The following is a 12,888-nucleotide window of genomic DNA, read 5'->3' on the forward strand; positions in this document are numbered from 1 at the left end:
TGTTTGTGATGACTTGTGTAGGGGTCAGAGGTCCTGGGATCCAGAGACTCAACTCTGGCTATCAGGTTTATACAGTCAACAGGAAAATAATTTCTACCTAGTAAACCATCTCTCTAATCCCAAATTTTAAATTATTTTTATGTAAACCAGCTTCTCTTTTTACAAGGACTCAAAGACTAGCTCTGGGATACATTTTAGCATACTGAAAAAAGGTATGGAGCTAGCAAACTAGTGAAATGTTGAATTTCAGCACTGTTTACCTGGCATGGAAGTCCTGCCACTTGCTGGTGACTCCACCTCCTGTATAGTACTAAGCTCATGCTGGTTTAAGTCCAAGCCACACTTCACCTTGGAGACAGGAGGCTTAGAGGCTCTACCACTCAGTTCTTTGCCCAGACTCTCACCTATCAGGTCAAAGACAAGGTTAAACAGATGAAACATTGTGAACACACAAGAAGCTTTTCTTCAGTCAGGAGCTGTGATCACAACACAACAGGGATTATCTCATGCTCATCATGGACATCTGATGATCGCGACTACTCACCGCTAGGGCTCTCCTGATCAGAGCCTCCCCAGGCAGGGCCTTGCGTTTTCAGGTCATTATCTGGGGACGTCCTTGCCTGAAAAAGTGAATAGGGAGCTGGGGATGATGTGCGTTAAGGGATCCTGTGAAGAACCCACGAGATTTACATCTCACTTAAGTCAGAACCTCAACTGAATCACTAGCTCCATCACCATAGCAGTTTCCCTGCATCTCTGTAATTCACTGCATGGGCCCAACACAGTACTTGGAAAACACTATGAATTCATGGTTTTCTTTGTTCTGTGATTGTAATATTCCTGTAACTGTTTCCACAGTGGAGCATGTTATTCAGGAAAAAAAAACCTGAACCCATATCCCCAGGTATAGCTCAGAATAAACTGAGTTTTCTGTTGATAGATCAAAACTGAGACATACTTCCAACACTGAAGGGGTGAATACTCCCAGTGTAAAATACAGCCATACACCTAAGTCCTAGCTCTGCACCTGTTTACAGATTAGACCTGAATACTTCCCCTATGTTTTCCCCTTTACCTTTACAACTCTAAGACTTAACTTCTAAACTCAAGTGACTCCTGAACATCTAGGTGCTGTAGAATTTTGTTTATACTGAGAAACTTAACAAATGGCCTAAAATAGAATAGACCCATTCATATTTATGAGAATATAGGGCAATGTCTAAATGACCATGCCAGTCTTCTCAACAACTCAAATGTAAGCAGTCATCATCACCAGTCTGGTCTCTATCAGCCTACACCCAAGCCAGCTATACCATAGCAACTTGGGGAGAAAGAGGGCACAGATTTTGATTCAATACAAATGTCAATGAAGTTATTAGAGAACAGGATCTATCACATCTTAATAAAAATTCTGTTAACCAGTTCTTTTTACAAGTTTTATCTGTGGTCAGGTGAGAAACCACTACAACAAAACTCATAAATGAAGATGGATATGCCTTAGTTGTGACTATTTATTATGACCTTATGAAGTAGATAAATTTTGTTTTAATTTTTATACTCCCAATAACTAAAGGGAAGATAGCTTAGGATTAAAATGGAATCAGGTTTAAACATCTTTGTGTAATTCTGAAGTTTTAAATTTAGAACATACCTGACTGACATTCAATAACTCTTTCACAGTTTCTCTGTGTTTTTCCATTTGCTGCTGCAAGGCTGTCTGTCTCTGCACAAGTAAGTCTTCTTGGGCTCTTTGCCTACAACGCAGAGCTTCTCTTTGTAGATTCAACTGCTTCTGAAGATTCATGTCGTCGTGCTGGGCTAAGACAGGCGGGGAGAAACTCAAACGTCTGTCCTGCAATCTTGGGATCACAGCATCTCTAGAAGGGACTCCGTGCTCCTTTTTCGGTAAGGACAACTCACCAATGCTTTTAGACTTAGCTTCTGCAAAAGGTAATGGAATGAATGGGTGCTCTGGTTCCTTGGAGAGAAACAAAGCAGGGATGGCATGCTCAACAGAGTCACTTTTGTTCTGGCTGTTTTGTTTGTGTAAAAGCAGTTCTTTATGAAACACCATCTCTAAGCCCATCTGCATTGTCAGCTTATCCTGCTGAGGTAGAAGGGGCTGTGCAAAGCTCGGATACTCACCATGGGAGCCGGATATCTCAGTGTCATCACTTTTCGTTGGGAAAGACTGCAGGGTTCCTTCAGAGTTGGCTACAGGTAGTGCGACCTGTGGTGAGAATGAAGAGGAGCTAATCTGTTTGCAAGATACCCTTTGTTCCAATTTATTTAACCTTTGCAGAAGTAGTTCCTCTTGTATTTCCTGGCCAGATCTAATGGCTTTCCTTTGCACATTTAACTGCTGTTGAAGTGTCTTCAAGTCACCATGATGAGGTTGGATAGAATGCTCACATGGTCTAGGAAATAGCATCTCTTCCTGCACTTTCTCAGTAGAATGAAAGGCATTTGTTTGTGCATGGAGGTGTTCTGGATGTGCAGCCAGATTATTCTGCTGAAATAAATCAGTATGTGATAAACCCAAAGCCCTGCCTGGCAAACCCAGCATCTCAGAACCTGAAGATACTGCATCATCACTGATGGCTGAACAAAGTTCTTGTGTTCTTTCAGAGTCAGAAAGAGGGAATGAAGCAAGTGAATGCTGAGGTATCCGGGGAGATGGACTAGGTTGCTTTGGGAATACTCTTTCCTTCCGTTCTCCTAATATTTCGTCATGAGCTTCTTGTCTAGATTGGACGATGGCTTCCCTTTGGGTAGCCAATTGTTTTTGAATGGCCTTCAAACTGTCTTGCTGAGGCTGGATAAGTTGAGATATCTTTAAAAGTCTATCCTGCAATTCTGGTATCTGAAGATGGATTGATGTTACTTTACTGTCACTCTCTGTTGAAAGAGGTTGCTGTGTTGTACCTGAGTCAGCAGAAGGCAAGGACACACACGATGATGGTCCTAATGAGGGTATGAAGGAAGAAAAGCCTGTTTGTTGAGAAGATGAATTTTCCCGAGCTTGAGGACTAAACTGAAAACTCTCTTTTTCTGTATTTACCCATTCTTGGTGTTCCTGCAAATTATTTTGCAGAGGAAATGCATGTTGTGAAAATCTATCCAGTCTTTCCCAAAATCCTGGAATCTTAAGGCTTAAGGGCCCTGCATTATCACTCTTAACTGATATGAACTCCTGGAGTCTTTCCCATTCGGCTACCTGGGATGAAGACAGGGCACCAGTTTGTTGAGAACGAAGTCCTTTTTCTAATTTATTTTCTCTGTGTGCATATTCCGTAGTCTCCTTTCTAGCACCAAGTATAACCCTCTGAATGTGTGCCTGTTCCTGGAGTGTTGTAAAATGTTGTGTTGGCAGGTTGTGCTGAGGAAAGTCAAGAGACTCCTCCTCGAGTGACGGGGTGATCAAATGACTAGAGGGAACTATACTGCCCTCAGATGAATACAGTTCCCAGGACTCCTTAGGCCCAGGTTCTGAAACTACATGAGAAGCATCTGAATGCTGAGAAACCACCGAGGAAAGTGAATTCACTGGCCCAGACATCATGTCTCCCAAACTTCTTTCTCTATGTAAAAGTAATTCCTCTTGAGCTTCATGTCTCGTCTGAGCTGCATCCCTCTGTGTAGCCAGCCGTTCTTGCAGCGACTTTAAGCTATTGTGTAGAGGTAGGATATGCTGTAGAGAACTGGAAGACCCATCCTGAGATCTTGACATTTCAGACTGGCTTGGGAGAAGCCCTTTCTTGTTTGTAGGTAAAGGCCTTTCCTGGATTTTTCTAGATAGTCTATCAGTCACTGATAATGAACTAAATGACTGCTGCGTCACCTGATGTGGCCAAGAGTGACCAGTCTGCTCAGAATTTACAATGTCGTCCAGTTTACTCTGTTTATGTGCCAACAAGACTTCCTGGGCTTCCCACCTAGCCCGAAGGTTATCCTTCTGAACACCCATCTGTTCTTGGGGAAATTCTAAATTAGTTTGTTGTGATAAGACAGGTTGTGAAAAACCCCAAAGCTTGTCCATATTGCCTGAGGAAACAGTGGCATCACTTTCTGTTGAAAATGTCTGGATTCTTCCTGATTCAGCTGAGGCAGATGGCAGTGAAGTAACTAAATCCCCAGCTGATGATGGGATGAATACTGGAAGACCTGCCTGCTTTTCCAGTTCTTTCTGTGTACAGAGAACCAGCTTTTCCTGAGCCTCTTGGCTTGCTTGAAGAACTTCCTTCTGCAGTTCTAACTGTTTTGGAGGAAACTTTAAGTCATCTTGCTGGGTGGTGATTGTGTCTGAGGATGACAAAGGCTGATCATGCATCTGACTGATTACAGACTGGTTTATGGAAACTCTACTTTTGCTCATGGTTGTAAAGGGTTCCTGAACTTTTCCAGATTCAAGTTTAACTGGGAGACTAGTAAAAGAACGTTCAGGCACCAGTGGGAGAAATGAAGAAGGCTCAGTTGGCTTAGAAGATATATTTTCACTATCCTCTGATGATATTTGTTGGGAATCTAAAGTCTGACAAGTTATTGCTCTCAGTGGTTTAGATACTTCTCCAGCATCCTGTAATGTTTGTAGCCTATCATAAGACAAAGTTCTTGAAAGTGCATGAGGATATTTAGGGACAAATTTATAGTTCCTCTGGCTTGCTTCCACATGAGAGGACTGCTGTGGATGTTCCTGTGACCCCACAAACTGCTTGGCTAGCATCTCTAATGCACCTGTTTCTCCTTGCCTCTGTGGAAAGAGGTCCTGTCTTAGTGCCTGAACATGACTTTGATCTAATCCAGGGGTCTGTGAGGATTGCACAGGTTGGTATTTGTTAGGACTCGGCTTCAGCCTCTGACACAGACCCCAGTGCTCTGATGCAGCAGCAGGCTTTTCAGATTTCTGTGGTGGTCCTAACATGATAGAATCAGATATCAGTGATGCGGATGACATGGATGGGTATCTTTCCCTTAATATAGTTTGGTATTCGAGTAATCGTTTCCTGGCAGTTTCAACAGACTGCTTATGTAACCTATCAAAAACAAATATAAAAACAGATATTACTAATCTGTAATAAAAAAAGCCCTCAAATTCTCAAATCTTTACACATTAAACACTGTAAGTAGCAATCTAAAGCTGGCCATATTTACCACAGAAAAGTACATTCCCACTGCCCTTGAAGAAAGCATCATGGCAATTTCTAAGGCAATTTCAACTGGATCATTATATAAAACAAATTACAAATCCCAAAGATTAGCATACTGTCTCACAGAAATCATATCCCTGTCCATACCTGTTTTGTTGTAAAAGCTGATGTTGATAGTTACGAATCATCTGCCTGTGACAGTCTTCATCAGAAATCACAGTATGTGACATTGGAGCAGGGCAAACCTAAAATGAAAAATGAAGTAATTTACTGTTTTCTATGATGACAGGTAGATCCAAAAAGCTCAGCACACAGCATACTAGTAACCCTGGTCACATGTACACTGTACAGCACACACACTAATGAGGAGGTCTATCAGATGGGTGACACATACACAGCATGACTGCTACTTTCTAGCCTCCCAATAGCATCCTACCTCAGGCTGTTGAGTTTTCTTTCGGTTTTCTTCTTCCAGTTGAGCCCGAAAACAATCAGTTTCTAACCTTAACTTCTGTTGCTCAATTTGTTCAAGTAATTCCAACTGCTTCCTCTTCTGCTCTTCTATCTCCATTATCTAGATAGTAAGAACACTATTGTTCTAACAACACTCTCAAGAGAAAAGTTCATATACACTGCATTAATAAACACATGTGATCACCAAAAGGCCTCTTATTCATGGAGTAGGTAATCTTAAATCTGACAAAGGGATTAGGAGGGAACCAAGAGAAAGGGCAGAGAAGCAGACAGTAGACCCCTGGGGGATGAGTGTACACAGAGACCAAATGCATCCATCACCCAAACGCCTGTGTCAGATAAACATGGAAGAATTGCACAGGCAAACGACACTGTGGCTCCAGGGCCTGCTTACCTGCTTGTGCCTTGCTGACATTCGAATTCTGACTGCTTCTTCCTGAGGATGAAGCAGTACTGAACTCTGAGCCTCAGCTGTGGCAGGTGGAAAAGCAACAACTGCTACAAGAATCACCAAACAAAAATTAGCTTCAATAACTCGAAAAGATGACCCCACTCTAGTGCCCTTCTTTACCAAGGAAAATATGAGGAACCAAGCAGCTTTAATCTGAAAATATGACAAAAAATACCTTGTTCCTTTCCAGCATCTGCTTGGCAGAAAAATGGCTTATCTTCACTACTCAGTGGTCCAGACTCAATCGTCAGCCTATCACTGTCCATGACTGTAACAGATACCACTTTTAGTATGATAATGTCAAGCTTAAAGGGAGCAAAATACCAGGAATCTGGTCAGTAGATCAGATCAACTGTTGTTCACTCTTGGTCAACAGGAAGTGGACCCTCAGTGAAAGCTCGGTCATCTTTTTGGTAGCTACATACATTAACCACCCAATCTAAGGCAGATATAAGAAAAAAAAAAAAACAAAGACTAAGGAGGTGCCAAAGAAATAATGTGCTTTTACTAGAATAACAAGATTCTAGGGACTTTATGATATGAATCCCATCAAGCCAGTAATTTTGCACAAAACACCCATTCAACCATTTTCCATGGCAAGGTAGATGACAAGGATACCATGCTGAATGACAAGAGGCCTCAAGAAGGTTTAAAGATTGAAAGAGGGACAGAAACACCATACCACCTCATAAAAATTTGGATAATTAAAAACAAGTACAATGTAAAGAAAACTAGCTATATTATGAACATAATAAAGACATTAGTGAGTCAGGTGTTAAGCAGTCACTGGAAGGTAAGGAAGGAGGTCAGGTGAGGGAGATGAATAGACCTATCCAAAGACAGTACGAAGATTCTGTGAGAGGAACAGGGAAACAAAACACCCCTGAACACCCACACCCACCCACGGGTCACTCAAGAAACTGAAAGACACACACACACACACACACACACACACACACACACACACACACACACACACACACATACACACACACAACCTTGGGTCACTCAAGAAGCTGAAAGACCCACAGGCAAGGAGCACAGTCAGCTGAAAGAGAATGAAGCAAGATCATAATGGAGAATGACTGTTCATGTAGTTGCGTTTTTCAACAGATTCGACAGCAGAGTTCCTTTTATTTGGAATCCAATACTGTATTGTCTCTACTTGACTGACCTCCTGCAGCTTTTACAGCCAGCATCCCTCAGGTCATCATATGTAAGCTCCCTTCTCACTGAATTCTTTCCTCTAAAAGAAACTTCTATTCTCATGGTTTTAAATATATGACTTCACAAATTATCGCTCTCGCTTTAAGATATTCAACTAATTCAACAACACATTCAGCTATATGACTAATTCAACTTTTTATCCACAAAGCCTCTGGGGACAGAGCAATGAATATCTTTTCCAAGATCCTCTCTCACAAATGAATTAGATGTGAAGAAAATAAACAAGCAAGTAGGTCTATTGCCTGTTGGTAAGAGCTATGAAGAGAAAGCAGTGTGCGAGAGATTATGAAGTGATGGAGAGGAACATTACTGGGAAGGCAGAGGGTGGCATTTTATATAAAGTGAGAAGAGAAACCCTCCCTGAGAATAGACTCAGGAGGAGGGGTGGGAGGCAGCCACAGAAACAGCCACAGAAGAATGCTGGCCAAAACATCAACAGTTCAGAAGAATATATGAGCTGCAGCTCTGCTGTCTGAGGAACGGGGAGGAAGCCAGCACAGTGACTGCAAGAGACGTGGAAGGGAACGAAGTCACACAGCATGTGTGTGTAGATATTGTCACTGAGCGAATCAAGTGGCCAGTGTGTGCTGCAGGCAGAAAAGAATGAGCTGACTGAGTTTTCACAGGATCATTTGATGAGAAGATTTTATAGGAAGCTGCAAAAGCTGAAGATGGAGCCAAGACAAGAATCTACGCCAGAAAACAAATGCAGCTGGAACTAGGACTGGTGGTGGGAAATGGTTGACTTTGGATATATTTTAACTAAAGTTTCTGATGGCTTGGATGTAGGTAATGAAAAAAGAGAATCAGAATAATAACACTTTTTTTTCTCCAGCAAATAAATGGGAGCTGGGGGATGAAAAGCAGCTGCAGGTTGGGAGTTACCTAGAATTCAATTTGGGGCAAATTTAACATGGTAATAGATCTCAAAGTGAATCCAAGGAGGCCAACTTGGCAAACACACACTGGTGACATCAGTAAATACAAACATTGTACAGTGTGCCAGAGGAACGCTAGGGAGTTTTGAATGCAGGAAAACAGATCTGAGGAATGGGCTCTGGGGGCAATGACCAATAGGTATAGCAAAAGGAAACACAAAGGAGAAAAACAAGATAGGCGCGTTACAAGGGCTAGTAAAGGATGCAGGCCAAGGCTTCTGTGTACAGTATAAATCCAGCTAGCTTTCCTCTCACAGTGTGGTAGCAAAACACCTCCACACGCATACAAACAGACCTTCCAAAAGGAAAAACAAACAAACAAAACCCAAAAGATAACCCTCTAAGAAATACAACTGAAATCAGAGTACACCTTCACAATTCTCATTTGCTCATATGTATAATTCAAGGGGATCTTATTAGTATGAGCCTAGTAACTTCCCCATTCCTTAAAATTAACAAATAAGGAAAGGATCTCTGGAGGGAATGTAGAGATGTAACACACTCAAAATCCACTAACATGCATTTGTGTTTTAATTAAAATCCTTATTAAAAACTAAAGATATGGGAGGCTGGAGAGTTAGCTGTTTAAGAGTACCTACCACTGTTATAGAGGACCTGGGTTTGGTTGCCGACACCCATATGATTGCTCACAACCAACTATAACTCCAGTTTCACTGGATATTATGATGTCTTCTGATTTACCATCACATGCACAAGGTACACACAATCATACACACACAAGTGAATAATTTAAAAAAAGATGTGAATCACCAGGCATGTGCATACCATACATATAAAACACACACACATTGGAGTGCATAGAGAACAAAGATATGGGCACAGACTTCAGCAGTAATACAGAAACAACAAGAAAACAATAGTCTAAACATTACAAGTACTGTGGTTCAATGACTTCCGGGAGCTCAACAACGAGCAGCAGCTGTGGTTCAGGAGACTCACTAAGTGCTCAACATTCTCCTGTGACCTTTACATAGCAGGGCTGTTTCTTAACTTTCAATCTTTTAATTTTACAGGTATGACTGTTTTGCCTGCTGTGTGCCTGTGTACCATTTGCCTTCCTAATACCCCCCCCCCTCAAAGGCCAGAGGACAGGGTCTGGAGTTACAGAAGACTATGAGCCACCTTGTGGGTACTGGAGTAGCAGCAAGTACTCTGAGCCATCTCTCCAGCCTGCTTCTTTTTCTTTCTTTCTTAGAATTTATTTTTATTTTATGTGCATTGGGGTTTTGCCTATATGTATGTCTGCATATAGAACAGTTGTGATCTGCCATGTGAGTGCTGGGAATTGAACCCAGGTCCCCTGGAAGGGCAGTCAGCACATTTAACCTCCGAGCCACCTCTCCAGTGCCTCAGCCCATTGCTTCACTTTTGTGCTCTGTCCTTTGTTTTCTCATGCAGGACTCCACCACCATGCCCCGCCCAGCCCCGGCCCCCGCCCCCGGCCCCGGCCCCGGCCCCCAGCTCCTCCAGTGATGCCTTGAATATCTAGGGTGGTACTAAACCCTAACCTCAGGTATGAGCATTTTTTAAACAATCTGAGATGTTTATGTGCCATCACACAGGCTGCTGGAGAAAGCACCTTGCTCCTGCTCGGAGGACAGTGTTCTTTCCTCAAGGATCATGGCTCCCGATTCCACGGTGGGCGCTTTACTCTCAACCTCACTGGTGCTCGTAGTCACTTCACTTTCATCCTCAGACACAGATTTAATTGTCCAGAGAGACTGTTGGCTTCGAATCTTATTTAACAATCTTTTAAAAAGAATTCTTGAGGGGATTTGTTGGGTCTTCATTCCAAAGGGCACTAAAAAAAAAAAAGACAAAACAAATCATTACGTTTAGGCGATTATTCTATCTTTATACCCAGTTACTATGATAATTACTTAAAGCAAAAGTATAACTTTATTTTCAAATCTAAGGTTAGTATGTTCAACAATGCTAACTTGTCTTACTTTAACAATCAAGTATAATTTTTCAACTTAAATTCAAATTTAGACCATTTTACAACAACATAATACATATATACTAATTTTAAACTTAACTCTCAGAAGGACATTCACTCTACTTGCTAGGTGATGACAGATTGACTCCTAATCAGCTTGAGACTAAGGTTAATGTTTGAGTCATGAACTGTAAGGTTTCATAGTACTAGGGAATGGCCCAAACAGCTTTGAGATGGCTACTAGAAAAACAATTTTACAGCCTTGAAGTAAAGCACCTGCTTTCAAATCATTCTTGCTAATACGTGGGGAAAATTTTCCCTTCTCTGGTTGTAACTAAACCCTTTTATTTATCAAAAATCAGAAACAAGGTATTTCTTCAAGCATCCTTCCACAGAGATGACACAAGCTAACTAAGAACAGAACTAAAAATTTCTCAGTGGTGACCAAACTGTGCTTTAGCTTAATCAAAGGAAAAAATTAAGACTACCAAAGAGGCTGAAAACTGGCAAAGTAGTACATTTTAATACATATTTAAAGAAAAGTTCTAATAGAATTAAAAATGTAACAAACGGTTCAGCACACAAAAGACGCATGTGCAGGGTAGCAAATGTCACAGAAGTGTCTGTCACCATCACCCAGGCCATTGTGCAACATTCCAGCACCAACAAGGCTTTGTCCTTCCCAGTCAGTGTACACAGAAGGTGACTTTACTGCACTCTACCTCACAACCACAGTTTTACCCTGTTCCTTAGTTCTATATAAACACAGAGCCATGTTCTGAGGTAACACATTCTGGCTGCTTCAGTCAGATAACCATTAGTCTGTGACCTACCTATTTTTAAGGCAGATTAATTCTCTCCGTCCGTCCGTCCGTCCGTCCATCCATCCATCCATCCTTTTGTGTGTGTACACACTAGGGATGGAATCCAGGGCCTTACACATGGTAGGCAAACTCTACCACTGAGCTACATTGCCAACTTTTTTTTGGTTTTTCGAGACAGGGTTTCTCTGTATTGTCTTGGAGGATGTCCTGGAACTTGCTCTGTAGGCCAGGCTGGCCTTGAACTCACAGAGATCTGCCTGCCTCTGCCACCCGAGTGCTGGAATTAAAGGTGTGTGCCACCATCACCTGGCTACATTGCCAACTTTTATTTGTAATTATTTTTCAATGAGGATTTAGTTTTAAAGGAGGATAATGGGAATTCCTAGCCCTTTGTTGTTGTCTTCAAGAGACAAAGTATTGTTATTTTGCCCAGACCAGTCCCAAATACTTGGCTGTCCTCTTGGCTCAGCTGCCTGAACAGTGAGATTATAGGCTGTGCCATGATACCCAGCGTCCTAGCTTTCTATGAGAAGCTGGAAGACTGAGCACTAGGCCAGCCCAAAATAGAGTGTTTCTTTAGGTAATGTGAGGCTTCAATTCTGGCTAACTAGAAATCTGAATAAAAAGTTCCATTAAAACAACTAAAACCCTGGATGAAATGGGGGAAAAGAGAAGTCTTCTTAAAGACTATTAACCTAGCAAGAAAATAAGACTCAGAAGAAACTGTCTCTGGGGGAACCCTGGAAAACAGGATGGTTAAGCACTGAGCCTGTCTGTTGAGCCACAGCAGAACCAAATCAGTCTTAGACTCCTGAGACGACAGGTGGGCACAAAAGACTGGGAGAAGGCTGTGAGCCCCCACCACCAAGTTAAGAGCCATAAAGAGCCACTTCCACAGTGCAGTGCAGGAGAGATGCAAGCCTGAGTAGCGTGACATAAAGGCGATACAGAGGAAGATGAGGTCAGTTCAATGGTGTGGAGTTGGTCTTTAAGGAGATGCAGGAGTGCTAGAGAAAATGTGTGATCTGTCTCAGGTAACCATGATGCCATCATTCACTCAATCACGTTTGTTTATTTGCTGGGGAAGGGAATGTGGAGGTCAGAGGACAACTCCTTCCGCATGGAGATCCCAGGAATCAGGCTTGGAGGCAGTGCCTTTACCCGCTGAGACACCGTGCTGGCCCCATCATTCACGTAAGTTAGAAAGCAAAGGCTTCAGTAAGCAAGAGATGACTAAGTGCTGGATGTGAGTGTTAAGTACCTATGTGACAACCAGGTGAGAAACTTCAACACTGAAGCCATGTGTGAAGGACAGGAAATCAAAGTCTGTACAATGCATCATGATACATGATGTCCCCAGCAATAATGGAACACAATAGGATTTCTAATAATCTGGTCAAGTGGAAAAGTTGTTGACTCTTCAAATGAATCCAGAACTAGGCATCTAACTCATAAAACCTAAAGATCTCCACATGCTATCATATGTGAATGGCTCCCTCTAACAAGTATGGAATTGATCTCTAATGGCAGACATATGCAGACACTTCCTGCCGTTGCTTAGTGTCATTATCAGCGCTTAAACTGAACGGATTTTCCTAACTCTTAGCTAATGATTACAATTCTTTTCAGTGAGTTTTTAACATCTAGCTTAGGGGCTTTCACTACCTGTCGCACTAGGACACAGTATTTCAGTGTCTGGCACGTCTGGGTTCTCGTTTTCACCTTGATTTTCTCGCTCCATTGAGAGGTCCAGTTCTTCATCCCGGAGCTGGTCAGACATGGCAGGCAAAGGCTCTGGCTTAAGATGCAAAATCACGTTTCCTTTCACCTCTGAATAAAGAAACACAGAGACCTGTTTTCCTTCTAA

The 12,888-nt window shown here is 42.1% G+C and overlaps 1 protein-coding gene across 17 annotated transcripts in view; it reads right to left on the reverse strand.

Annotated features, from left to right (window-relative positions):
* Cep295 (centrosomal protein 295) overlaps positions 1-12,888 on the reverse strand; it is a 40,631-nt gene that overhangs the window by 10,960 nt on the left and 16,783 nt on the right. For 12 of the 17 annotated variants that reach the window (XR_002385818.2, XR_002385817.2, XM_021235244.2 and 9 more), the window contains exons 9-17: positions 12,687-12,851; positions 9,838-10,059; positions 6,248-6,340; positions 6,016-6,119; positions 5,584-5,721; positions 5,295-5,392; positions 1,652-5,033; positions 545-620; positions 261-404 (exon numbers count right to left, since the gene is read on the reverse strand). Coding sequence is in view for 15 of the 17 variants with exons in the window: in XM_021235244.2 (XP_021090903.1) it covers positions 261-404; positions 545-620; positions 1,652-5,033; positions 5,295-5,392; positions 5,584-5,721; positions 6,016-6,119; positions 6,248-6,340; positions 9,838-10,059; positions 12,687-12,851 (4,422 nt within the window). In the remaining 2 variants the exon portion in view is untranslated. The remainder of the gene's footprint in view (positions 1-260; positions 405-544; positions 621-1,651; positions 5,034-5,294; positions 5,393-5,583; positions 5,722-6,015; positions 6,120-6,247; positions 6,341-9,837; positions 10,060-12,686; positions 12,852-12,888) is intronic. The other 5 variants (XM_013123556.3, XM_021235238.2, XM_021235243.2 and 2 more) reach the window with 4 other exon arrangements.

The sequence above is a fragment of the Mesocricetus auratus genome, unplaced genomic scaffold (genome assembly GCF_017639785.1).
Source record: "Mesocricetus auratus isolate SY011 unplaced genomic scaffold, BCM_Maur_2.0 Super-Scaffold_100044, whole genome shotgun sequence".
In the NCBI taxonomy this organism is placed as follows: Eukaryota; Metazoa; Chordata; class Mammalia; order Rodentia; family Cricetidae; genus Mesocricetus; species Mesocricetus auratus.